General features: G+C 57.9%; 1 protein-coding gene and 1 long non-coding RNA gene across 7 annotated transcripts in view; one reads left to right on the forward strand and one right to left on the reverse strand.

Moving 5' to 3' along the window:
• Nucleotides 1-1,950: 1,950 nt before the first annotated feature.
• Nucleotides 1,951-7,046, reverse strand: LOC137202502 (uncharacterized). The gene is made up of 3 exons (XR_010932637.1): nucleotides 6,755-7,046; nucleotides 6,192-6,393; nucleotides 1,951-4,250 (listed from the first exon to the last, which is right to left on the reverse strand). It is a non-coding gene; the product is annotated as an uncharacterized lncRNA (long non-coding RNA).
• Nucleotides 7,047-7,176: 130 nt separating this feature from the next.
• The window catches only part of CACNA1I (calcium voltage-gated channel subunit alpha1 I), a 118,549-nt gene continuing 101,839 nt past the window's right edge, over nucleotides 7,177-23,886 (forward strand). For 3 of the 6 annotated variants that reach the window (XM_067698153.1, XM_067698154.1, XM_067698155.1), the window contains exons 1-2: nucleotides 7,177-7,456; nucleotides 17,385-17,637. In XM_067698153.1, the coding sequence (XP_067554254.1) occupies nucleotides 17,406-17,637 (232 nt within the window). In that variant the 5' untranslated portion in view covers nucleotides 7,177-7,456; nucleotides 17,385-17,405. The remainder of the gene's footprint in view (nucleotides 7,457-17,384; nucleotides 17,638-23,886) is intronic. The other 3 variants (XM_067698156.1, XM_067698157.1, XM_067698158.1) reach the window with 1 other exon arrangement.

Here is a 23,886-nt window from a genome sequence, read left to right on the forward strand (position 1 = left end):
TAAAATGACCCCTCCATCCTCACTGTCTATCTTTCCCCCCAGCTTTATTTTTCTCTACAGGCTGATCATATCTGATGTACTATATATTGCACATTTTTATCTTACGTATTTTCTGACTCGCTGACTACAATGTAAGCTCTGTGACAGGGCAAGGACTTCATTTTGTTCATTGCTCTACCCCCAGGGCCTAAAACTGTGCCTGGCACATAGTTGGGGCTCCAAGAGGAGCTGCTAAACAGACAAAGTGGCCCTGTTACACCGTCCTGTGTGATAATCATTCATTCATTCATCCATTCATTCATTCAGCAAGCCCCTGCCACCTGCTCTATGCCCAGCTCTGCCCTTCTTTGCAGGGGTCCCAGTCTGGCAGGGGCAGGACAAAGTGCTAGGCCGTCAATTCAGGGTGGGGGTGAGGGGTGAGGACCACACTCGTCTGGTGTGATGGGGGGAAGAGACTGAGCTGGCCTTGAGGACGCAAAGGCACTCTCTAGGTGGAGACATTTGATCATGGCTTTTCATCCCCTCCTCCCAACCCCCAAGACCAAGGCCAGACAGAGGGCAGGACTGGGGATTATTCTCCAAAACCCAGAGCTGGCATAGGTACAGACCTGGCCCCAGGGCTGGGGAACTGGGCTCCATGATTCTTCCCGGGGCCAGGGGTGGGGAGGGTAGGGGAGTGGGAGGTGGGGTGAGGTGGGTTCCAGTTTTAACAAAGATCAGACCCTTAAAGGAAAGGAAGAATTTCGACCACGCAGGGAGCTCTAGGAGCTGCTCCGTCGAATGCCTATCCTGAGCCAGCAGGGGTCCCGGGGTTGCAGGGTGAGGACTGAGGGCAACCTGGAGTAGCCTCTGCAGCCCAGGGCCCCTCTCCCACCCGCACAGCCCCCAATCATATCTCCTTGAGGGCGACATTGAAGGTGGCTTCCCGGAGGCCTGACTGCAGGGGTGCCAGCGTTTGTTTGTCCAGCGGAGGATAAAGGGAAGAGATGCCTGCTCCATTATTCTTTCTCCAAACAGCAGGAAGGGCAGAGAGAAAAAGACAGTGAGAGCACGTGTGCAGGGAGACTTACACACAGAGGATGAAGACAGATGGAGAGGGAGTGGCCCCCCGAGTTAGGGAGACAGGGGAATACTGGGAGGAGAGGTGGACATGGACAGAGGGGGATGGAGGGAGAAAGATGGACAGAGTCAGAGAAAGGAGGAAGGGAGATGGGAAAGAGGAACAGGAAAAAGGAGAAGCGCTCCCACAGAGACAGAGGCAGAGAGAAGAAAGCAGAGGCTGATTCCCCTTGGTTCCTCCCGTTGCTCTCCCCTCCGGCTCCACTGTGTCTCTGGTCTCTCCCTTCACCTCTCTCTTCCCATGTCCTTTATCTCATACTCTCCCATCTCTTTCGTTTGCTGTGTCTCCCTCACTGTGCCTGTCTCACCCCCCATCCCACTGTCTGCCTTCCCAGGCTGGGGGGGATGTCAGGCACCACCGTCCACCTGGGGAAGGACCAGAGACCAGGGCCCTCCCTACTTAAGTTTCTAAGTCCTGTCCCTCTGCCTCCAAAGCGTCCCTCAAGTCTGTCCCCACCCCTCCTGTCAGCCATACAGCCCAGGCTAGTTAGGCCTCCGGGCCCTCATCCTGCCTCCTGCGATGGGCTCTCACATGGCACCCAGGTCCGGGCTTCCGCAACAAACCTGACTTTGCCACTCCCCCCTTGCACCCCCTTGGCCTGGCATTCAAAGCAGGGTTTTTCCCAAAACGAGCTCTGCTCCTTCACAGCCCCAGGTCTTTCTCCTCCTGACCCCTGCCTGAGATGACCTTCCTGCAATGTTCTGCCAGGAAAGCCCTTGCCCACCCGCTGCCCGCTGCGCCCACCGCCCCCCCCCCCACCAAGCCTTCAGAGGGTTGCTCTGCATGTGAAGCCTGCTTTGACCCTCCCCCACCAGAAAAGACGGTTTCCTCATGGGCCCCCTTCTCCACTGCGCTTACCACCGGTTATCTGAACATGGCCATCCCCCTGCTGGGCTGGGTTTCATTCGTCTCCATACATCCAATACCTGACACAGAGTAGGTGGTTCATAAATGTCACTGAGTGACCACCTGGAGTGACTGTCCGCATGCCACATCACCGCAAGTCCCTGATCAGTAACATGGACCTGGAAATGACTGAGTGCTGGCATTCAAGGAATGCACTGAGCAAATACTGAGCACCTACTGCATGCCGGGTTACGCTCCCCCGATGCTGTGAGGCACAGAGGGGGTGATCTGCCAATGGTCAAGCGCTAGTCGGACGTTAGGGGGTTTCTGGTGTCCTGTCTGGGCTGGGGGTCTGGGCAGGGCTGCCGTTCACCCTGGAATGAAGCTGCCGCCTCTCCTTGCCCCTGCCCCGCCCCCACCCACTGCAGACGTCTGGGGCGTACGGCAGCCCTGTCCGCTGCGCCCAGACTAGCTTCTTCAAGCCCCATCTGGGAAGCTTCTTTTGGCTGTGAGTCAGGGCTCTCCCACCTGGCAGGAAGCTGGGGGCCCTGAGATCTGTCCCCTCTCCCTCTGCCACCTCCAGCCTCCTTCCTGGGCAGTTGGAGATGAATCTCTCTCCTCCCTCTTCTTGTCTCTCTCTCTCTCACACACACACTCGCTCACTCACTCACTGTGGCGTAGAATCCTGTTTCTGCCGCTCACTAGCTATGTGACCCTGGGCAATTGACTTCATTTCTCTGGACCTTGGTTCTCTCATCTGTAAAATGAGCTCCATGATCCCTCTCGCCGGGTTAAGTGGGGTGATAGAGGATATGGGCACCTGTCTGGGGGAGGGGGCTGCCTCTCCTCAGCTGGGTGAGATGCTGGACCACCACCCTTCCAGCCTGGGAAGGATTCCTGTGGCTGCAGCGACCCTGAAGGGATGCCAGTGTCCTCCTGGGCTCCTCTGGCTCTGGCCTTTGCTTCCACCAGCTTCGTCCAGTTGGCGGATGAACTGGCTGACCTGCCCAGGGCTGGCCTTGTGCACAGCAGCTCCCAAGGGGTTTCATCCTTTCTTGACATTCCCACACTGAAAACCCCACTCTCACAAGGCCTGTGTGCATCTAGCAACTTTCTGGGGGCTTGTGGGGAGAGGGGACGGGCACATCGGGGTCCTCCTCTCTGGGGGCCCCTCCCAGGGGCTCTCCTTCCCTGTGGCCCAGGCTTCTCATCTGCTCTCCTCTCCCTTCACTCTCTGCTCTTTCCCCTCTGAAACTTCCGGTTCTTCTCTCCCCTGACCAATCCAGCCACGACCCTCCAGACTAAGCTCTGGGTCCACCTTGGCCTCTCTGAACCCATCAAGCACCTGCCTCTGGGGGGACCAGCTTTGGCCCACCTTCCCTCTGAGTCTGACTCCAGATCTCCACCCTGTTTCATCCAGCATTTCTGTCACCCTTCTATCTTGTCACGTCCTTCAGCCCTGGCACAGGCCCGGTACCCAGTAGATGCTTAATAAAAGCTCTTGGAATTTTGACGTTCGTTTTCTGCCATTGGTTTTCTTCTATCCCTAGCTCTGATCATGGTGGGCTGCTCCCAGGGCCTGGTTCTTAGCCATCCAGGGTACTGGGCTGAGAGCAGTCCCTCTCCACGCCCCGGCGGAATGTGCTCGAAGCGGCACGGGGTAGCCCATGTGAGGGTATCTCAGGCCATCCCCTCCCTGCTCTAGTAGGTGGGGTTATTCTGCCTGTTGGGAATCCTGGAAACCTTGACTCTTAGAGTTTTTGAACCTTTTTTTTTTTTTAAATTAATTAATTAATTAAATTTATTTATTTTTGGCTGTGTTGGGTCTTCGTTGCTGCATGCGGGCTTTCTCTAGCTATGGTGAGCGGGGGCTACTCTTCGTTGCGGTGCACGGGCTTCTCATTGCGGTGGCTTCTCTTGTTGCAGAGCACGGGCTCTAGGCGCGCGGGCTTCAGTAGTTGTGGCACGTGGGCTCAGTAGTTGTGGCTCACTGGCTCTAGAGCGCAGGCTCAGTAGTTGTGGCACACGGGCTTAGTTGCTCCGTGGCATGTGGGAATCTTCCTGGACCAGGGCTCGAACCCGTGTCTCCTGCATCGGCAGGCGGATTCTTAACCACTGCGTCACCAGGGAAGCCTCAGAGTTTTTGAATCTTAGAATCCAGAATCCTCGTTAAGAGCACAGACTCTGGAGCCTGGTCCCCTGAATTCAAATACCAGCTCTGCCATTTATTAGCTGTGTGACCTTGAGCAAGTCACCTAACTTCTCTCTGCCACTGGTTCCTCATCTGTAAAATAGTAGTGACAATTTACAAGACTGCGGAAAGGATTAAGCGCGTTAATAATATTTGTCAAGGGCTTAGACCAGGGCCTGGCACAGAAAAGTGCTTTGTAAGTGTTTGAGAAATAAATCCGTGTGGATTCTGAGGATACTGGAATCTCTGTCTCTGTACTCTTTGGATCTTTAGGCCTGGAAGGGACCTATCTCATGTCCTAGGGCAGGAATCCTGCCCCAGCTTCCTTTAGTCCCAGCTTGCTTATGCCCATTGACAGGTGTTCCCTACCCTTCCAGCCGCTACAATTGCTAGAAAGTTCTCCTCGGGGATGGGCAGAGAAGCCCAGCAGCTGCTGGAATAGGGAGTGAGGGTCCAACAAGGATTGAGTCTTGTCCCTGGGGGAGGGGATAGGGAGCCTGGTCCAGCTGTCAGGTGGGTGCACTAGGGGACTCCGGGCTGGGGCCCATCACACCTACCTCCTGGCAGGGCCCTGGCAGGCTCCCACTCCCAGGGCACGGCGGGGCCTAATGAGTGTGCACGGCTGCTGCAGCCTTCTGCAAATACCAGGCCCAATATAAATAGCAATAATGAATAAATGAAGCTCCTGCAGCCAGCGAGGGCCTCCAGGAGAGATGGCCACAGCCTTGCTTCTTGCGGAGGCCTGGAATTGCACTCCCGTTCACCAGCAGCTTTGAGGGTCGCCCCTCGTCAACAGTCCTTCCATGACCTTTAGTCTATGTGCGCCCTGCATGTCCACAGAGCCCATCCCAGTGACGAGCGGTGGGGTGGGCAGAAGAGTGAAGGACTGGACAATGAAGGTTTTAGTTGAAGCATAAAGCATTTAGGTTGGACATAAAGCAGGACTTCCTGCCAGTGTGGATGCTTGAAGGAGGCTGGGAGGGGTTGCTAGTCCTGTCGGGACAGGAAAGGGACTTGGATCATGGAGGGGGGCACAAATTTCTCCTTAAATCTGAAACAGAACTTGAATGATCAGAGATGCACAGAGAACAAAGGAGCTGCCCCACGAGATGGTGAGATTTATGTCACTCCAGGTATGCAGCTGGGGTGGGGGCAGCTGAGCAGTCACTTTGGGAGACTGTGACTGAAAAGCCCCAGTCCTGAGAACTCACCGTCTGGTGGCTTCTCAGGGTCCCGTCCAGCCTTTGAACTTAACCTAAGTGTTGCCGGAGGAGAATGGAGAGGAAGCGAGCAACAGTCGGCATCTTCTCCCTGCCCTGCTGCCTGATCTCTTTCACTCTCCCAGGCCTGGGGCTGTACAGCTGGGCACTCAGCTGGTCAGGGCATGGAGTGCCTGCTCTCGCCACCTCATTCCCACCTCCATGTCTTTGCGCATGTCCTTTCTCCCTTCTCGATGCCATTTCTCCACCCACCCCGTCTCCTCTTATCTCAATCCTGCACAAGCCTTCGAGGCCCGGTGCAAGCCTCTGGCCTTTGATGAGGTCTTCCCCGAGACTCCTGATCTGAAGCCCACTCTATTCTGAAATAAATCCATCCCACCGGTGGACACCTTCTGGCCTGCTCAGTTCATGCCTGTGAGACACCGCCTACCCTGGTGTGTGCTTGTAAGACCTTGCACTGTGGTCTGGTGACAAAGGTTTGTCTTGTTTCCCTGGACAGACGAAAAGGTAAGAAGCGGTGAATATTTGTTGAGCACCTACTATGCGCCAGGCACGGTGCTAAAACCTTTTTAGACTCCTCTCATTCTGCAAAGTGTAAACTTTTACCCCCATTTCACAGATGAGGAACCTGAGGCTCAGAGACCTTAAGGGGCTTGCCCAAGGCCCTCAGTCAGGAAGGGGCCAAGCTGGGATCAAGCCTGAAGGCACCTTCCCCCAACATTCTGTCCATCTACCAGACCAAGTGGTACCAGGGCAGGCTTCAGTATCCCCCCACCACAGCCCCCAGCTCAGCAGGATGCCCCCATCCACCAACCTCCAAGAAGATGAAGTGGGGGTGGGAGAGCTGAGCTGAGGTTCCTGACCCCTCAGGCTCCTGTGGCCTGGGCTGCCCAGGGGAATTGGCAAGGCTGGGGCATTTGCAGTTGGAGAGAGGCATCTGTTCCACTTGGGAGCCCTCTTGGAAGCCTTCCTGGAGGAGGTGGCTTTTCAGCCAAGCCTTGAAGGGTGGGAAGAACCTGGATGTGGATGAGAAGAGGGGAGGCTGCCTGGGCTGTGGAGTGACCTTTGGAGCTGAGTTCTAGCCAGGCTCCACCTTGTAAAAGCTGGTGGTCTTAGATGGGCAGCCCCTCACTGGGGCAGTGAAGGACCCTCTCCCCACCCTTCTCACAGCATCTCGGTGAGAATCCGGACTGTAATGTGGCCAAACCAGGCACCTGGGACTTGGGAGTGGTCGGTAATAGGGTCCCTCCCTTTTTATGCATGACGCAGCCCCCATGTTGAGGGGATAGGACCCTCCCCCGGGCACGACCCTGAATTTTAAGGAGGTAGCCTCAAGGCTGGGGGCTACCTGTCCGCTTGGGAGAAGTGGGGACTCACCAGCCGTCGCCGTCAGTCTGTCTGTCGCCTCCACGCCTCCCCCCTCCAGCGTCCCGCGCCTGCAGCTTTCCCCGAAGACATTTGGTGTCAGTATAAGGACGGCTTTGCCTCGCACGCGACGCGGCTCGGTCTCGCCGCTGCCGCACGTCCCCGCACCGCCGGGCGCTCGGGCTCCTCCGCAGCCCCCGCCGCGCGCAGACCCCGCGCCTCGAGCCCGGGGCCGGAGGCGCGAGCCCAGCCGAGCCGGGCGAACCCCGCGCCCCGGCCCTGAGCCGCCGCCCGCGCGGCTCCCCTCGGGCACTTGCCCGCCGCTCGGTCCCCACAGCGCCCCCGCCCCCGCCCCCGGCCCCGGCCCCGGCCCCGGAGCGCCGCGCTCCCGCCCGCCCGCCCGCCCGCCGCCTGCCGCGCGCTCCAACTCCGGCTCGGTCCGCGGCTCGTCCGCGCTGCCGGCTTCTCGCCGCTCGCCGGAGCCGCGCGACACTCCAGCCAGCCCGCCGCCTCCTCCCGCCATGGCCCGGGCCCCTGGGCCCGCCGCCCACTGCCCGCCGCCCCTCGCGCCCCGGGGGCTCAGCTGATCCTGAATTGGCGGGGGGAAGCTGGCGGGGCTGCAGGTCCCCCTCGATTTCTGGCTTCGGGGGGCCGCGTCGCCCCTGCGGCTCTAGCGTGGACGACCCCCCGCTGCCCGGCCAAGTCCATGCCAAGGTAGGTGGGGTGGGGGTGGGGATGGGGGGAAGGGGAAGCAAAGGAGGGCTCCGCTCCGTGCCAGTTTCTTGGCGCGTCGGGTTCTTTCTTTATTGAGGCGTTTATTTATTTATTTCTGGGGACCGGTCCCCCACCCGCGCGTGCCCATCAGGCCGGCCCCCCACCCCGTACCTTCGGGGTAGGTGCCTTGGGAGGAAGGACGGGAAACTTTGACCGGTCCCTTCTCCAAGGCCACGAAAGTTCTCTCGGTGCCAGTGCTGAAGCCGGCTGAGCCAGCGCTGCAGAAATTTATTCAACAAGTCAGGCTGCCGGCCGGGGGCTGTCAGTTCCGCTGCCCCTAAGCTGCTGCGGCTCTGCGGCCAGCGGGACTATAGCTGGTGCCAGTGTCCAGGGGGCTGAGCTGGGAGTGCTGGTGGAGGGAGAGCCGCAGCAGGGGATGGAATGGGGGAAATCCCAGGCAGCCTTTAACTTTCCTCGAGGCCGGGGTAGAGGGGAGAGCCGGCCCCCTCTCTGGTCAGCACCCAGGGGGTGCCCAATTCCTCGCTGTAGGAAGCCAGGAGGGGGGTTGGAGCTGGGACTCTAGGGGGTAAAAGGAATCCTCAGCAGGTCGGGGCTGGTTATATAATGAGTGTTCATGATGATCGGGTTTTAACTGTCTGCTGGGTGGTGTGTGTGTGGGATGCGGGGGGCAAGAGGCCTTGGCAGGGAGTGGGAGGGCCTCTGGGGGAGGTCATGATGCCTGGGGGAGGGCCTCTTGGATGGGCCCAGGCGGAGGCGTCAGTCAGCTGCTCTGCTTGTGTCTTTCTTTCCCTTTAGGGTCCTGGGGGCTCCTGAGCCATGGATGAGACTGGCATTTGGAGAGAACCCTGAGCCGTATTCTGGCCCTAGGAGTCTATGTTCTGGGCCCAGGTGTATGCATGTGTGCGTGTGTCCCTATTTGCGTGTGTGTGTGTGTGTGTGTGTGTGTGTGTGTGTGTGTATGAGAAAGAGAGGGAGGGAGAGAGAGAGAGAGGGAGGGAGAGAGGGAGATAGGAAGCTGGCTTGCGTCTGCCGTGCAGTGTGATGGGGTCTGACACGCCATGTGAGCAGCGTCCTAGGGGCTGGGGTGCTCAGGCTGGCCTGACCAGGGACTCAGTCTGTCCTTCTGTCTCTCGCCGCCTGTGGGATTTACCCAGCAGATGCTGGCACTGCCTAGGGCTAGGGTGCTGTGCAGATGGAGCTGTGGGTCCGTGGGCTAGGCCCCGCGGGAGAGGGTCTTGCTGAGGAGTTTGGGCCTGCTTCCCCACCGTCTCAATCCTCAGGCCCTGCCCGTGCTGTGAGGCCGCCTCTCGGATCAGTGTTTCCCCTCAGCCCCAAGGACTGGCTTTGGAAACTCTTGTCCACCCTTGAGGACAAACTTTCTGTTCAGGCTCCAGGACCCCGGCCTGGGATGGGGGGGGACTGGGCGGGGGAGTCTAGAGACCTCCCTGTCCCCTTTCCACCTCCACCATCCGTGCTGAGACCAGAGGGAGAGGACCCAGTAGGTGTCAGGGCAGGTGGCACTGAGTGGGACGGATTCTGGGGCTGCAGTCTGGTGGGGAGGAAGAGGAAAAGGGAAGAGCACATCCTGGGGGGATTGCTGAGCTGGCTGGCACCAAACTCGCTCCCGCCCTCCCCAACACCGCCCCCCCCCCCCACCGGGGGCCTGGGTACCACACCAGGACCTCTGAGCTCCGTGCCTGGCTTCTCAGAGCTGCCCAGGCCTGCTTCTGGAGCACTGAGGAGGGCAGCTTGGGGGAGGGGCTACCTCTGCCCCCTTCCCCCCCACCCCCATTCCAGGCGCTTCTGAGAGGGCATCTTCTAGGCCCACCAGGGGGCACCAAGCAGCAGTTCCGTATCCCTGTGCCCTGACTCCCCTTGACCTTGGGTGGGGAGGTGGCTGCCAGAAGCCCTCCTCTCCCACTCGCCGTCGCTGGCTCCAGAGAGCCTGACCCTCGTGAGCCCGCAGCCAAGCTGGGAGCAGCTTCAAGGACCGGCATGGCTGCAGCCTCCCTGTGGTCCTGGACCCAGACCCACATCCTGACCCCGTGGGGGGTCGCCTCCGACTCTCCTGCCCTTGTCCCCCTCCACTGCCATCTCTGCCACCCTCACCCTGTGCCCCGAGTGGGGCTCCCCAGGAAAGTCTGCTTCTGGGCACCGCTCTGTCCCACCCCCAGCAGCTTCTGAACATGGTCCAAGGTAGTAGCAGGCTCTTGAGGGGCTCCTTGAGTGGCGCCTGTCTCCCTCTCGGCTGCCTTGTTCTCTGGGCGCCCAGCCCCCAGCTCAGGGTGCTCAAAAACCATGTCTGGAAAGAGAGGCTGCTGGGCTGGGTTGGGGCTGCAGGGGGAGCAGCGCCCTCCTCCCCTCTCCCCCATCCTCTCTCCCCATCTTCTGGCTCTCCCCCTCTTCTCTTCTGTCCTCCCTTCCCCTTGCTCCTTTCCGGCCCCTCCGCTCTCTCTCGTTCTTTGCTGCAGAATGTTTTCTTCCCTCACGTTCCCAGGATGTGCTCTTGCCTTGTGCCCTCAATCCTTATGCCCCCAGGAGTGCTACGGCTGGGCTGGGGGCTCAGAGACAGCCCAGGGAGCTGGGAGCATGGTCTGTGGGCCCATGCTCCATGCTCCGTGGTCTGTGCATCTCTGAATGTGTGAGTGTGTAGGTCTGGGAGTCTTTAGGTCCGTGGGTCTGTGGATCTATAGATCTGTGGGTATATGTTTCTGTGAACCTGTGGGTGTGTGGATTCATGGGTCTGTGGGCGTAGGTTCGTGGGTCTGTGGCTCCTGATATCCAGAAAGATGTGGGCTGAGTCTCTCCCCCTCATGGCTGCCAGTCTAAGGAGGGAAGAAAACAAATCTGCTTTCCTGATTCCCTTCTCTCTCTCTCTCTTTTGTATTTGTTAAGCACCTACTATGTGCCAAGCTCTGTTCTGGTGTCTGGGGGACACAGCAGTGAACAGAAGGGAACAGACAAAGTCTTGGTGCTTCTGTGCCCCTGGGAGCGGCCTGGGGTATCGCCTGCGCCAGGTGCCGTGTGGGCACATGGCCATAGGGCCTGATTTCTTCTTGCGCCCTCAGAAAGGAGAACCAGGGCTGTGTTCGATGCATGTCGGGAGCGGTGCTTTGGAAGCACGAGGCATTTGGGTACCCTTGGAGCAAGTGCTGGAGCTTCTGGGGCTCCTTGTGCAGGAGAGGATGAGAGGGAAGTGGTTTCTCCAGGGTGGAACCCACAGTCTTTTGGGGCCAAGGTCAGCACAGGCCTGGCCCTGCCTTGCAGACCTTCTTCTTTCAACGTGGAGGCCCTACCTCTACCAAATCCGCCTTTCCTGCACTCTGGCCTGGGCAGTCTCGCTGATGATGCTATTTGAGAAGAGCCTCAGGGTTTTCCCTCTCCTCACCCCTGACCACCGGCCCTGATGAGCAGTCAGGGCTGTGTTTCACTCATCGTTGGTCCAGGGACTTAGGCCTCCACCCTGGATCACTCAGCTCTTGTCCTGGCCGGGAGACACATGAGCCAGTCCATGGTCACAGGCCTGGCCCCGAGGGGCAAGGCACTTAGCATCAGGGGAGCATCGGCTTCTCGTAAAATTGGGATAATAACTTGCACCTTAAGGGATTTTTATGAGGCTTAGAAATGTCTCTGCAGTGCCTAGCATGGGGCCTGCTACAGGGAGGCCGTTTTTCTTTCATTAAGGTACTTTCTGAATCTCTTTTCCCATCTGCTGTCCCTTTTGTGAGGTAGAGAAAGAATCCTGTTCTGCATTTTATACAAGAGGAAATGAAGCTTGCTGAGACTATACGATGCAGAGAGGGTAGAGCTGGGACTCGAACCTGGGCCCTGAGGCTCCTGACCCAGTGCTCTTCCTGCTAGAATACTCTCCCTCCATCAGGGGCCATGTTCACCCTGATTTGTTCGCTGAAGTAAGACCCAAGGTCCTAATTACTGCAGAGCGAGTGAAAAATGATCAGAGTCACCTGCTGGGAAATTTTCAAACACACTGATCAAGATTCAGACACAGCCTCACTTGCTGGTACTTGTCACGAGGCGGAGGGCCAACAAACAAATGATGATGTCTAGTGACAGACACATGGACAGGTACTGGAGGAGGGGGAGGGGGCTGCAACCTTCTGTATACAGCCCGGCCTGGACAACCCTTTAACAGGGAACCTGGATTTGGACCTCCCAGATCCAAACCCCAGCTCTTTGACTAAGTAGCTCTTGACCTTGGGAAAATCCCTTAATCTCTCTGTGCCTCAGTTTCTTCACCTATAAATCGGAAAGGGCAAAAGTGCTTACTTCACTGGGTTGTAATGAGGTGCCTGGCACATAGTAAGTGCTCAACAAATAATGGGAGCCATCATGGGAGGGGCTGCTGATCCAATTCATTTAACACAGCAAAGCTGGGAGGGTGAGCTGTTGATTTTGGTGACAGAACCCTGGTGGCTGCAATATGTGGACAGGCTTAGCTGGCCAGACCAGAGCAAGTTTTGTGTCGGGTTCTGCACTTAGAGGCCAGATTTCAGCCATTCCTCTTTAGGCTAGAGGAGCCTTGACTTGGCCGCAGCTCCTCTGAAGAAGATCAGAGGGGACCAGTGGACCACATGCCCCATAGTTGCTTCAGTCTGACTGGGATGCCAGCTGGGCTCTGGGGCTCCCAGACTGCATCAAGAGAGATCCATCCCTGTCCCTGCAGAATCAGGCAGGTGACCTGTCTGCTCTACTCTGGGTGACTTGGTGCAAACCTGTCCCAGTCCTTGCGGAGGTAAGAAGGCAAACTTGCACATGACTGGGGAGAGGCCCCAACGAGCAGATGATCTGGAAATTGCCACCCAAGGAGTGGATGAGGGAGCTGGTGGCAAGAGGCCTGGGGCAGATGAGGCTTGGGGGTGGGCGGGCTGTCGTCACGCATCTGCAGGGCTGTCATGCAGAAGAGGGAGCAGACAGAGGGTTCCAGGGGCTCTGAGACACCGGCTGGAAGATTCTGGGAGGCAGGTTTCCTGCAGCCTCATAGAGACTTTTCTCCAGGCCTCTAGATGCAGGCTCTGCATTGGTGTGTGTGGCGTGTGAGTGGGTGCTGTGGTGTGTGTCTGTGTGTCTGTGATAATGAGCGTGTGAGGTGTGTGAGTGCATATCTATGTGAGTAAACGTGTGTGTGTGTGAGTGTGTGTCATTGTGAGTGTGTGTCATTGTGTGTGTCTGTGTGTGAGTTTGATCGTGTCTGTCTGTGAGTGTGATAGTAAGATGGATGTCTGTGTGACTGGGTGTCGTGTGAGTGTGTAATTGTATGTATGTCTCTGTGTGTGCTTGTGTGTGTGAAGGTGTGTGTGAGTGTGACTGTGTGATCTTTGTGCTGGTGATGATTAGGCCACTTCAGGGGTCCCAGTCTTTTCAGAGATTCCCTGTGTAAAGATCTGGAGCCCACAGGGTCTAAAACCAGACTCTGTGTTTCTGGGATGCCTACGTTCCAGGGTTCTGGAATTCTGTGGCTGACGGCGCTCACAAGCGTGAGGGACCATCACGGGCTCATTGTATGCTGGCCTAGTGGCTGGTGGCGTGGTCAGGTGCTGATGTGTTACCCCAGTTCATCCTCCCAGCGAGCCTGCCACGGGACAGCCGCCACCCTCATTTTATAGACAGGGTATCCGAGGTCCCTGCCAGGCTGAGCCATGTGCCAAGGTGGGCTGGTGTCAGAGCCGGGACTCTGACACAGGTCTCGGCTTCCAGTGCCTGTGCTCTGAAACATACACTATAGAGTGTCAGGTGACCGTAATTAATATCTTGGGCCGCTAAGGTCCTGGGTGATTCTAAGATATTCTGATTCTGAGATTCCTGGATTCTAGAATTCCCGGATTGAATGTGTAGCTTGTTCTTCGAGCTGTGACATTAGCTGATGTGTGGTTGTTGACAAAGGGATAAACAAGTTGCTTATTGCCTGTGTGCACCTGTGAACACACACACACGCACACACACGCACACGGCCTGGGGTGACCAGGCCAGGCCTCAGCAGACACAAGCCTTCCCCATACCACGCTCTAAAGGCTCTGGAAAGCTCTGGGAGGCAGATTTCCCCATAGACTTGGGAAGACTTGGAGGGGCTTTGCCCACACTGGGGGTCTTGGCTGGACCAGCAGCTATATCTGCACTGCCTGGTGACTTAAGTGGGAGGGAAGGACTGGTTTCAGGGCACCTTTCCTTGTCCCACAGTGGTGCCTGTGATGGTTCAGCGCTTGGGCTCAGGGGCTGCAGACCTGGACTGGGACCCTGACCCTGCCCTATACTAGTTGCATGGTCTCGGGCACTGCCGGACTTCCCTGGTCCCCAGTCTCCTCCATGAAGTAGGAATAAGCATGGTCTGTACGTCATGGGACTGTGTTGGGAATCGACTTAAACAATGCATAGAAAGCCCTCTGCCCATTGCCTGGTACAGGGTCAGACTCAGTCAGAGCCTCTGTGACGCTGTGATGATGGTGGCGGTGGTGGTGATGGTGGAGATGATGGTGACGGTGGTGATGGCGGTTCTGGTGACGGTGACGGTGGTGATAGCAAAGAGAGGGCTGGGTGGCAGCCCCTGGGGATGGCACAGCTGGCCCCATACACGCTTGGACAGCCATCTTCGTGGGTCCTAGAGAGCCTTTCCATCGAGGTTACGTCACCTCTTCACAGGGGCCTGCAGAGGGAGGCAGGAGAGGAAGGCTGAGGCTCCAGGAGGCCAGTGGGGTCAGGAGTGGGGGCGGGTGTTCTAGACACAGTGGGGTCCTGTCCCTGCTCGTGGAGGCCAGTCGAGTTACGACACCACTGCCTGCGGGGACCCCTGGGACCATCTAGAGGGAGGAGGCTCTGGCTGTGGAAGCAGCTGAGACTCTGGGCCCAGATGGGCCTGAGTTGGAATCCACCAATGCTGCCACCTAAGGCACGTCCTCTGCTCTCTCTGAGTCTCCATCTGCAGACAGGTTGGAGCCCAGGGGGCCCCAGCTGCCAAAGGCCCAAGAGCCTTCCTCTGTAGGCACATGGGCACTGGGGCCAGGAGCTGGGCTGCAGGCGTGGAGCAGAGGGAACTGGGACTGGGGAGTAGGCCCGAAGGCTGTCGCCTGGGCTGCTGCGAGGGAGCAGGTCAGCGGTAGAGGCTGGCTGGGCCCTGGGGAGTGGGTTGGAGGCTCCCCGCAGCGTGTGGGGAGAGGTGTGAGGGCAAAGGACAACACAGTGTGACAGCTTTAAACGGGGCCGAGCGAGGCAAAGAGCAAGATAGTACAACGTGGATGGAGCTTAGAGGGAGGAGAGGAAGCGGCTCTGTGTGGTCCCAGAGGCCATGGCAGCTCTTTCCACCTCTGTGGTTGCAGGAAGGACTTCGGCAGAGCTAGGTGCGGTGGCACGGGGGCCCAGGCGAGGCCAGGCTCTTCTGCCTGTAAAACATACCTCAAATCCACCGCCTTCCTTTCACCTCCACCAGCATCCCAGGTCGGCCCAGCCCATCTCTCCGGTCTCCTTCCGACCGTCCTTGCTCCAGCCCTGCCCCTCCACCCTGTCTCCCTTCAGCCCACAGAGGGACGGCTTAAAAACAGAGACCAGAGCAAAGCACTCCCTGAGTAAAAACCCTTCTGTGGCTTCCTGTTGCGCTTGGACTAAAACCCGAGCTCCTTCCGTGGGCTCACAGTGGGCCCCGCCGAACTCTTCAGTTTCATCCCCCCGCTTGCCCCTTGCTCAGCCACACTGGTCTCGTTTCCGTTCCTTAAATGCACTGAACGTTCCAGCCTCCCAGCCGTTCCTGGTACCTGGAGGGCTCTTGCCCGAGACCACCCATGGCCGGTGACTGCTGATTCTTGTTTTTATCTTAAAAGTTCTTTCTTTAGAGAGGGCGAGGTGGGTTCTCCCCACTCCCATCTTTCTTCCTTGTTTATTTACTTCCCAGCACTTTTTATTAATTCACCAAATATTTATTGAGCACCTAGTACGTTCCAGGCACTGTTTCAGGCTCTGGGGGATACAGCAGTGAATGAAACAGACCACAGTCTCTGCTCTCTTACAGCCTCCTTTCAGGTCGGGAGACAGACACTGAATCATAAATACATAAATTATACGGCATGTTTGGTGGTGGTAAGAGCTATGGAAACCCAGAGAGAAAAATGAATTGACCCGTGTGCCTCTTTCCCTTGCTGGAGTGAAGGCTGAATGAGGGCTGGCGCCCAGTCTGGCTTCTTCACCAGCCTAACCCCAGAGCCCTCACAGTGCCTGCACACAGTAGGTGCTCAGGAAATAATTGTTGGACAAATGAATGAATCGTCAGGGCCTGGGAGAACGGTGGATGGGAGATGGGGAGAGGGTGCTCCCGGCAGAGGGAGCTGTGCGAGCAGAGACCTAGGGGAGGCAGCCGCTGCCCTGGGACCTGACGAGGTGGAGCTTGGCGGGAGCGAGGGCCGGTGCGGGGAGCGGTGGACTTGGGCTGGCACAGCGGTGAGCAGACCTGCAGCCATTCCGGGGAGGATGTTTTCCCTCCTAGTGGTTGACACGTGGAGGGCCGGGGTGCCTGGGAGCTTATGTAAGGCCCTTGGCTGTTTTTCTAGAACCAAGAGCAAAGCCCTGAGCTCAGGAGAAAACTCTGCCTGTCTGACCAGCCGGGCGAAGTGGCAGGAGGCACCAACTCCCGCCTGTTGCCCCCAGGAGCCAGAGAAATGTCCAAATGTATCAGCTCTGGGCGGCTCAGCTGACTGCCCAGCGGCTGCGGGCAGCAGCCGGGTGGGTGCCAGGGATCTCTTACTCTTAGTGCCCAGCCTGGCACTGCCAGGGTGCCAGGGCCCAGGAGACCGCAGTGGGTGAGGATTCAGGGATTGGTAACCTCTTGGGTGAGGTGCGGAGGGGTGGGCCCTGCCGTTGGCTGGCTGAGGAGGGGGCTAAGCAAGGCCACAGTCGGTCATCACTGAATCTGGTGAGCTGGTGCTGGGCTCCGGCCCCTAGACAAGCCGTAGTTCAGTGTGTAGCCTTGGCATGCCCCTCCCTTCTCAGTTTCTCCATCTGCTAAATGGGCCTAATAAGGCTTCTGGGGTTGTAGTGAGCATTAGACGAGGCCAGGATGTCAGAGTACCTCTGTGTTCAAGTCACGACCAGCCATGTGATTTGCAGGGCCCGGCGCAAAATGAGACTGTGGGACCCTCGGTCAAAAAGTAATAAGAATTTCAAGCTGGTGACAGCCGGGCTTTAAACCAAGCACAGGGCCCTTCCGAGTGCTGCCTGGGTGGGTGCGCAGGTGACACACCCAGGCATCCAGCCCTGGTGGAGCTCTGTCTCTGCTGTCACCTGGCTGCGTGTCCATCCTGTCCCTTCTCTGAGCCTCAGCTTCTCCATCTGTAAAGCAGAGGTTGGCATGTGAGGGCTCTGGGTTCTCAGCTTTGCGGGGCAGTGGGTGGGGGCGCCTCTGGGCTCAGCTGTAAGTCTCGTCTCAGATGTCACTTCCTCGGGGAAGTCTGCCCTGATTCCATCCTGGCTTGCCCAGGTACGCTGGTATCTGGTCCCACGGCACCTCAACCTCTGCTTTGTAACACACATCATCCTGGCAGTAATGTCTGTCTTTACGATCACTTTCACCTTTTTCCTGCAAGTTTTCTTTACTTTGATGATGCAATAAATACACAACTCTAGTCTCATTGAAAAAAACCAACCAACCAACCAACAGCTCCCAACAATATCACAAGTATACTCTAAGAATGTTTTGTTCTCCCCACTTTTCATCTCCCCAAACTGAGGCTCAGCAAGGTTGACAGACCTGCCCCAGGACCACCAGCTCTTTCCTATCCTCACGGCCAGAGTGAGGCCGAGGGGCCTGAGGCGGGGCTGTCTGAGCCGTGTCCCCCTGTAGGGGGAGGCGGGTCGCGGAATGGGTGCCGAGCTTGTCCCCCGCCAAGCGCCGTCTCTTTTTCTTCCGCAGGGCTCCCTGCTCAGTGCCGACATGGCCGAGAGCTCCCCACTGCCCTCCTCCCCTGCCGCAGCCCCGGCGGCTGAGCCAGGAGTCACGGAGCAGCCCGGGCCCCAGAGCCCCCCTCCCTCCCCTCCAGGCCCGGAGGAGCCCCTGGACGGAGTCGATGCAGACGTCCCTCGCCCAGATCTGGCGCCCGTTGCCTTCTTCTGCCTGCGACAGACCACCAGCCCCCGGAACTGGTGCATCAAGCTGGTGTGCAACCCATATCCTTTGTACGGCCTGGGTTCGTCTGGGTCCTGCCCGGGGCCCCGCTGTTCCCTCTGGTCAGGAGGCCTGAGGCTGCAGGGCTCTGGTGGTGGTGAGCCAACTCTCGTGCTGGGTCAGGGGACACCTCGCTCAGGCCGTGGAGCTCGGATGGGTGAGGACCTGGCGTCCTGCTGATGTGAATGTTCTGGAAGTTGCTGATGACCGTGGGGGTCAGTGCAGTGTCTCGCTGGCTCAGGAAGCCCTCAGGTGTGAACCTCAGGTCTGCGCCGGGACTGAGGAGGCAGAGTTTAGTCAGACCCTGGCCCGTGACCTGAGCCATTTGGTGGGTGGCGACTACAGGGGTTATGAGAGCCTGATGGGGAGCCCAGGGGCCTGGACCGGAGACAGTTGACCCCAGCACGCAGGGCGAGGCTCCACCCACCTTGCCTCCTACAGTTCTTCCTGCATCCACCTGCTGCCTCTCGTCTGCTCGGGTCACTCCTGCTCAAGACCCTTTCCTGTTTCCATTGCCCTGCAGGAGCAGAGCAAAGTCCTAACCAGCCCCCTAAGCACGGCCTCGCTTACCTCACTCTGCTTCCCGAGCTCTTCCAGGCCTCAGGGCCTTCTCACATGCTCTTCCTCTCGAAATGCTTTCCTTTCCTCTTCACCTGGCTAGGTCCTTTGTTGCATCCTTCAAATCACAGTTAAGTGCCACCTCCTCAGGGCAGCCCTCTGTGATTCCCCTTAGCCCCTCTGTTTTATTAGCCCTTCCGTTTTAGCCAGTATGTGATTCTGAATCTAACACTTGCCTCCTCCAGGGTGCTATCAGGTGACCAGGACACAGACCGAGCCTGTCTTGTTCATTGCGGGTCCCCAGCACCCAGCACAGTGCCTGGCGCACCACGGGTGCTCCTGTAGCGTTCGCTGGGGGCGTGTTGGCAGTGTCCTCACTGGGTCTCCGGTAGTGAATGGAGCGGAGGCTTAATCATGGGGCACTCAGGCTGGGCTTTCGGGTCTTGGGGTTGTGGGGGGGGGAGGGGGATGTCATTGATCAGGTGCTGAGGGTTCCAGGATTCTTCCTTGGCCAGAAACCTCCCTCCCGCCCCTCGTCCTTGGGAGGGAGCTCAGGGAGGGGGCAGTAGTGATCCTCAATGCGAGCACGGTTGGCACTTTGGGTGTGACAGTGTTCTGTGGTCTGAGCTGTCTTGCACAGTACAGGACACTTGGTGTTCTGTCCTGGTCCCTAAATATTGGTAGGTAGTGGCCCTCAATCATTGTGACAACCAAAAATGACCCTTCGCATTTCCAGACGTTGCAGGATTCTGCTCCCCATCAAGAACCCGAAGGAGCATGGGTGGACGTGTAGGCATCGGGGTCAGGTCAGCGGGAATGGCTACCAGGACCAGCAGGCCTGGGAGGGGGCAGGGCAGTGTGGGAGGTCTGCCCCAGACAGACTGTCCTGAGCGCAAGTGTCCCTGGAGCTGAGGGGCCCTGGCTCAGAGGTAGGCCCTGAGTCACCACCTGACTCCCTGGAGAGCCAGGAGGCTGCTGGGACCCTCCACCACCTGGTGAGCTGGGGTGGGAAAGGTCCGCTCACCCAAATGTCTGCACCACTCCCTGCCTGCCCGGCCTGGCCCTTGAGCATTGCACTGTCAGCAGGGTTTCAGCAGGGAGGAAACTGGGTCTGAAATGTCAAGGGGTCCATGGGGCTCTTTGTTTTTTTTTCCCGTGGTGCTGACTCATGGGTAGGTGGCGTGTGGAAAGCATTGGGCACCAGGGTGAGACAGACCCATGGGCTGGTTCTGCCTGTTGTTTGCTGTGTGACCATAAGCCAGTTTCTTAGCCTCACTGATCCCCAGTTTCTCCACCTGTCAAACGGCGGTGGTATCTACCCATTTCACAGGATTGCACTGCAGACCAAAGCAGTACGTAATGCGAAAATGGATCTTTGTAAACTCGAAAAACTGCCACACATGTGGTTATCACTCTTATTACCTGTGCGCAAAAGGTGAACAGAGCCCTCACATACAGCTGAGTAAACACTGCTCGTGGTAGATTCAATAAGACATTGGGCATCAAGTCTTTAGGTAGAACATGATGCCTTCAGAGGACGTTGTTCCAGGGAAAATCAGATTCTATCTCTGTGATTTAGGAACATTTGTGCCAGTTACGCTGCTAGTACCCATGCCCTCATCCGTGCAGACATTGCTAATCAATAACAGCATCCTCCAGCAGGGCACCCGTGGCAGCATGACGAATCAGTTGGAAACCTATTTTCCACCCTAGATTAGACTTTGAGAGCCTTTCTTAGGCGTGTAACTGGCTGCATGTGGGAGAAGAGCCAGTGGTGGGCTGTACTCACTCTAGTTTCCCTTCCCCGAGCTTTAGTTTTCTCATCTCTAGAATGGGACGATTAAAGATGATTAGAGATGATTCCTGCAAGGCACCCAGCCATGTGTCCAGCACACAGGAGGGCTCAGGAACGCTAATAACAAGAGCTGGTGCTCACTGTGCTGAACGCTTTGCCTGAAGTATCACCTTTTAACCCTTATAACCACCTCAAGAGGTAGGTGCTGTCAGAGGCTCAGAGAGGCTGAGTAACTTTATTTATTTATTTATTTATTTAGGGCTGTGTAGGGTCTTCGTTTCTGTGCGAGGGCTTTCTCTAGTTGTGGCAAGCGGGGGCCACTCTTCATCGCGGTACGCGGGCCTCTCACTATCGCGGCCTCTCTTGTTGCGGAGCACAGGCTCCAGACGCGCAGGCTCAGTAGTTATGGCTCACAGGGCTAGCTGCTCCGCGGCATGTGGGATCCTCCCAGACCAGGGCTCGAACCCGTGTCCCCTGCCTTAGCAGGCAGATTCTCAACCACTGCACCACCAGGGAAGCCCGAGGCTGAGTAACTTTTATCCAGGTTGTGCAGCCAGGATGTGGTAAAGCTGGCGTGAAATCCTCAATTTCTCTGAATTCTCAGGCTCAGCTTTTATCCAGGACACGGCTGCCCCCTGCGGAGCCTGGAGACGGGGTTCTCCCCACCCCACCAGAGCAGGGACATTTGCTTTGCAGTCCCAGGTGGCCGGGCAAGGGTCTTCCTGGTTTCCAGTGTCTACCTTCGGGAGCCACCTCACTGTGCCTTGCCAGGGGCTGCCCCCTGGAGGAGTTCGCAGCCCCCTGCCTTCCAGCATGCTCCTGGCTGCTGTCTCCCCCGCGCCAGCCAGCGCTGAGTCAGCGCTTCTGCTGAGGCGCGAACCAGCCATGCACGGTGGAAGCCGGCAGGCTCTGAAGGCTGCCTCTCTGCTGGGCATGGGGAGGGCGCCAGCCTGGACTGGGAGCAGGGAGCCGCCAGCTGCCAGTGACTTTGGATAAGTCACTTCCCCTGTCTTGCCCTCAGTCTCCCTGTCTGCAGGTTGGGGATACTTGGGCAGTGAAGTCAGGAGAGGCTGCCTGGGGTGCCCATTTCCCTGCCGCCTTTGTCAGGAAGCATCGCAGTGGTGTCTGTGGGGGCGGGGCTCCGTGTTCCTTGTGGGTGGGCTCCATCGCTCTGTGCTTTCACGGCTGTGGTCCTGATTCTCATCTGCCGCTCTGTCCCACTTCTGTTTGCTTCTGGTCTCCTGCCGGGGGACCCTCTGCTGCTAGGATGGGGTCTGTGGGTGCTCTTGCTTTGAAGTCCACCTGGCTGAGACCCCCGCCTTGCAGACCCTCTGACATGGGTCATCACTGGGCAGGAAGAGGGCAGGGCCCAGGGTCTCATCATAGCCCTGCGGTGCCAAGCCTTGTGCTGTTCATTGTGAGGGTTCAGTGTGTTGGTTCTGGGGGTGAAAGGGATCTTGTTCATCCAGCCTTCACTCACGCATTCATGAGCTCGGTCAACAAGCCTTTACTGAGTGTGTGCCGTGTACCAGGCACGTGCAGAGGACAGCTATGGCCATTTGGGGCAGGAGAGGGTCACTCTGGCTCCCTTGGAGAGACGTCAGCCAGGAGACCATCATTGGAGGGGACCTGTGGGATGGTGACAAGGGATGATGGTGGCCCAGGGTGCTGGTGGGGCCTGGAGAGCGGGGTCCGAGTGGAGATGTGGCTGCTTTGGGGTTGGTGTTGGAAGGAGAGGACTTTGAGGTGACCGCCGGGACTGTGGCTTGGTTGAGCGTGAATGATGACCTGCTCCTGGCTCCTTGGCCGAGAGGCCTTTGTCTTTGCTGACCCTCTGTTTGCTCATCTGTGAAATGGGAGCCTCTGTGACACCGCCCGCCCCCCCCACCAGTTGGGAATGTCAGGGGGTCCACTGAGAATTCCAGGGCAAGCATTGACCGACCGGGCAAACTGTTAAGTGCAGAGTGACAGCTCTGTGCACACTGGAGCTGATGATGGAGCATTCACAGTTAGGGTGGCTTGGGTGCCCTGGCTCAGGACAAGCGTCCTGAAGGCTGGCGGGGACCTGGGCCCTGCGTCTTTGACGATGGTCTGAGAAGTTTGTGGGCTGGGCTGCCAGGGAGAGCGGTGTTGGCGGGGGTGGGAATGTGTGGGCTCCTGCAGGGTTGAGGTGGGGAGAGGGCATGATGGCTGGGGAGTGAGAGGGGGGAAAACCTGCAAAGCCCTAACCATGGGGAGAGAAACGGGCCAGTCACCAGCAGGAAATCCCCTCTCCCATCGCCCTGCTCCCCTGCCCTGATCATTTAGTCCATCCCCCTGCCTCTGGCGGGCTGCCTCTCAGTCCTGCTGCACCAGACGGGGCCTTGGGGCTCCTGATAAGGACCTTTAGGGCCTCTGAGGGCTCTTGACTATCAGGAAGTCCTCCTTAATCTAACCGCCACCCCTCCTGTCCTGAGCCCTTTCCTGGTATCTGGGCCCTTGGGAAATCTGGCCTTGCGTTCCTCCACCTCTTCCTGTCTAAGCAGGCGGCTCTGGGGATCTCACCCCTCCTGCCCCACTGACAGCTGGCGTCACCCTCCCTTTTCTTCCCTGCACAGTGGAAAGAGCACCCAACCGGGAGCCTAAAGCTCGGCAACCTTGGGTGAGAGCCTCTCCCCTGGACCCCCTCTCTCCTCCCCACTCGCCTTCACCGTCAGGGGGTCCTGGGGCTCCCAGCATGGAAGCGGTTTGTCATTTGTCAGGTACTGTTTCCTCCCTCCCCGCCTGCCTGCTTCCATTTGTTTGCTTATTCATTCCTCACTCAAAAACCTTCAGCAGCTCCCTGTCACCCCCAGAATAGTTTCACTTAGCTTGGATTCAGGGCCTTCCATGATCCACCTGGTTGGCCTCCAGCTGCCTTTCTGCTATTTCCCTTCACGCACTCTGCTCTGAAGCCCAAACAAGCTGCTGGTGTTTCCTGACACCCCTGCTTCCCTGACTTTGCTTCTGCTGAGTCTGCCCCCACAATGCCCTCTCCCCCATCTCCATGGTGCCAAATCCTGCCAGCCCCACCAGCCCCAGCTTCCTGGCTGCCACCTACAGGAAGTTTTCCTGGATCTCAGCTTTTTCCTCTCTAGGCTCCCTTAGCCTTTTATCAGTCCTTCCCTATCTTAGTTTCTTCCTGCCTCAGGGAATTGTTTGTTGCTGGCCTTGTCTCCTCCTCCAGGCGTGAGGCCCCAGAGGGCTGGACCTGTGGCTCTCACTTTTCTCTGTGCCTCCAATGCCCAGGCCTGGCACAGATGGGCTTGCTCATCACTTTCCAGTTTACAAAGTACTTTCCCACTCGCCATGACCTCTCAGATACTCTCAGCTCCTCCCATGCAGTGGCAGGGCTGGGAGTGTGCTAACTCCCCATTCTACAGCTGGGGAGACTGAGGCCAAGGAAGGGAGCATGAACTGCCCGAGGTCACATTTTGAGTAGTCGGCAAAGCCAGGGCAGACCGGAGCGCAGGACTCTCAGGCCAGGGGCTGCTCGCCGCCAGGGAAGGGGTTCTTTCGGAGAAGGTGTCCCCTTCTCCTTCAGCCCTGGCCCAAGCGGAATGCCCAGACAGACAGCAAGTGTTGCTGGAAGAAGCAACACATGTCTGGGAAATTGTCCGTTTCCCTCCATCTGGTGTAGAGAAGGTTGTTTTTCTCAGAACTAAAAGTCAGCATCAAATTATGCCCTGGGGATGTTCACGGTAGTCAGAGTGGATGCTGCACGCTCATTGGTCCGCAGGGTAGACTGGACGGCCAGTTAGAGGAGCCTGGCTGGGTCAGGGAGAGCCTGACTCACAGGGCAATCTCAGGTACTGTCACCTGGAGATTCATATATAAAGAGAGCTACAGGGGGCTTCCCTGGTGGCGCAGTGGTTAAGA

Source organism: Pseudorca crassidens, chromosome 11, assembly GCF_039906515.1.
Source record: "Pseudorca crassidens isolate mPseCra1 chromosome 11, mPseCra1.hap1, whole genome shotgun sequence".
Classification (NCBI taxonomy): Eukaryota; Metazoa; Chordata; class Mammalia; order Artiodactyla; family Delphinidae; genus Pseudorca; species Pseudorca crassidens.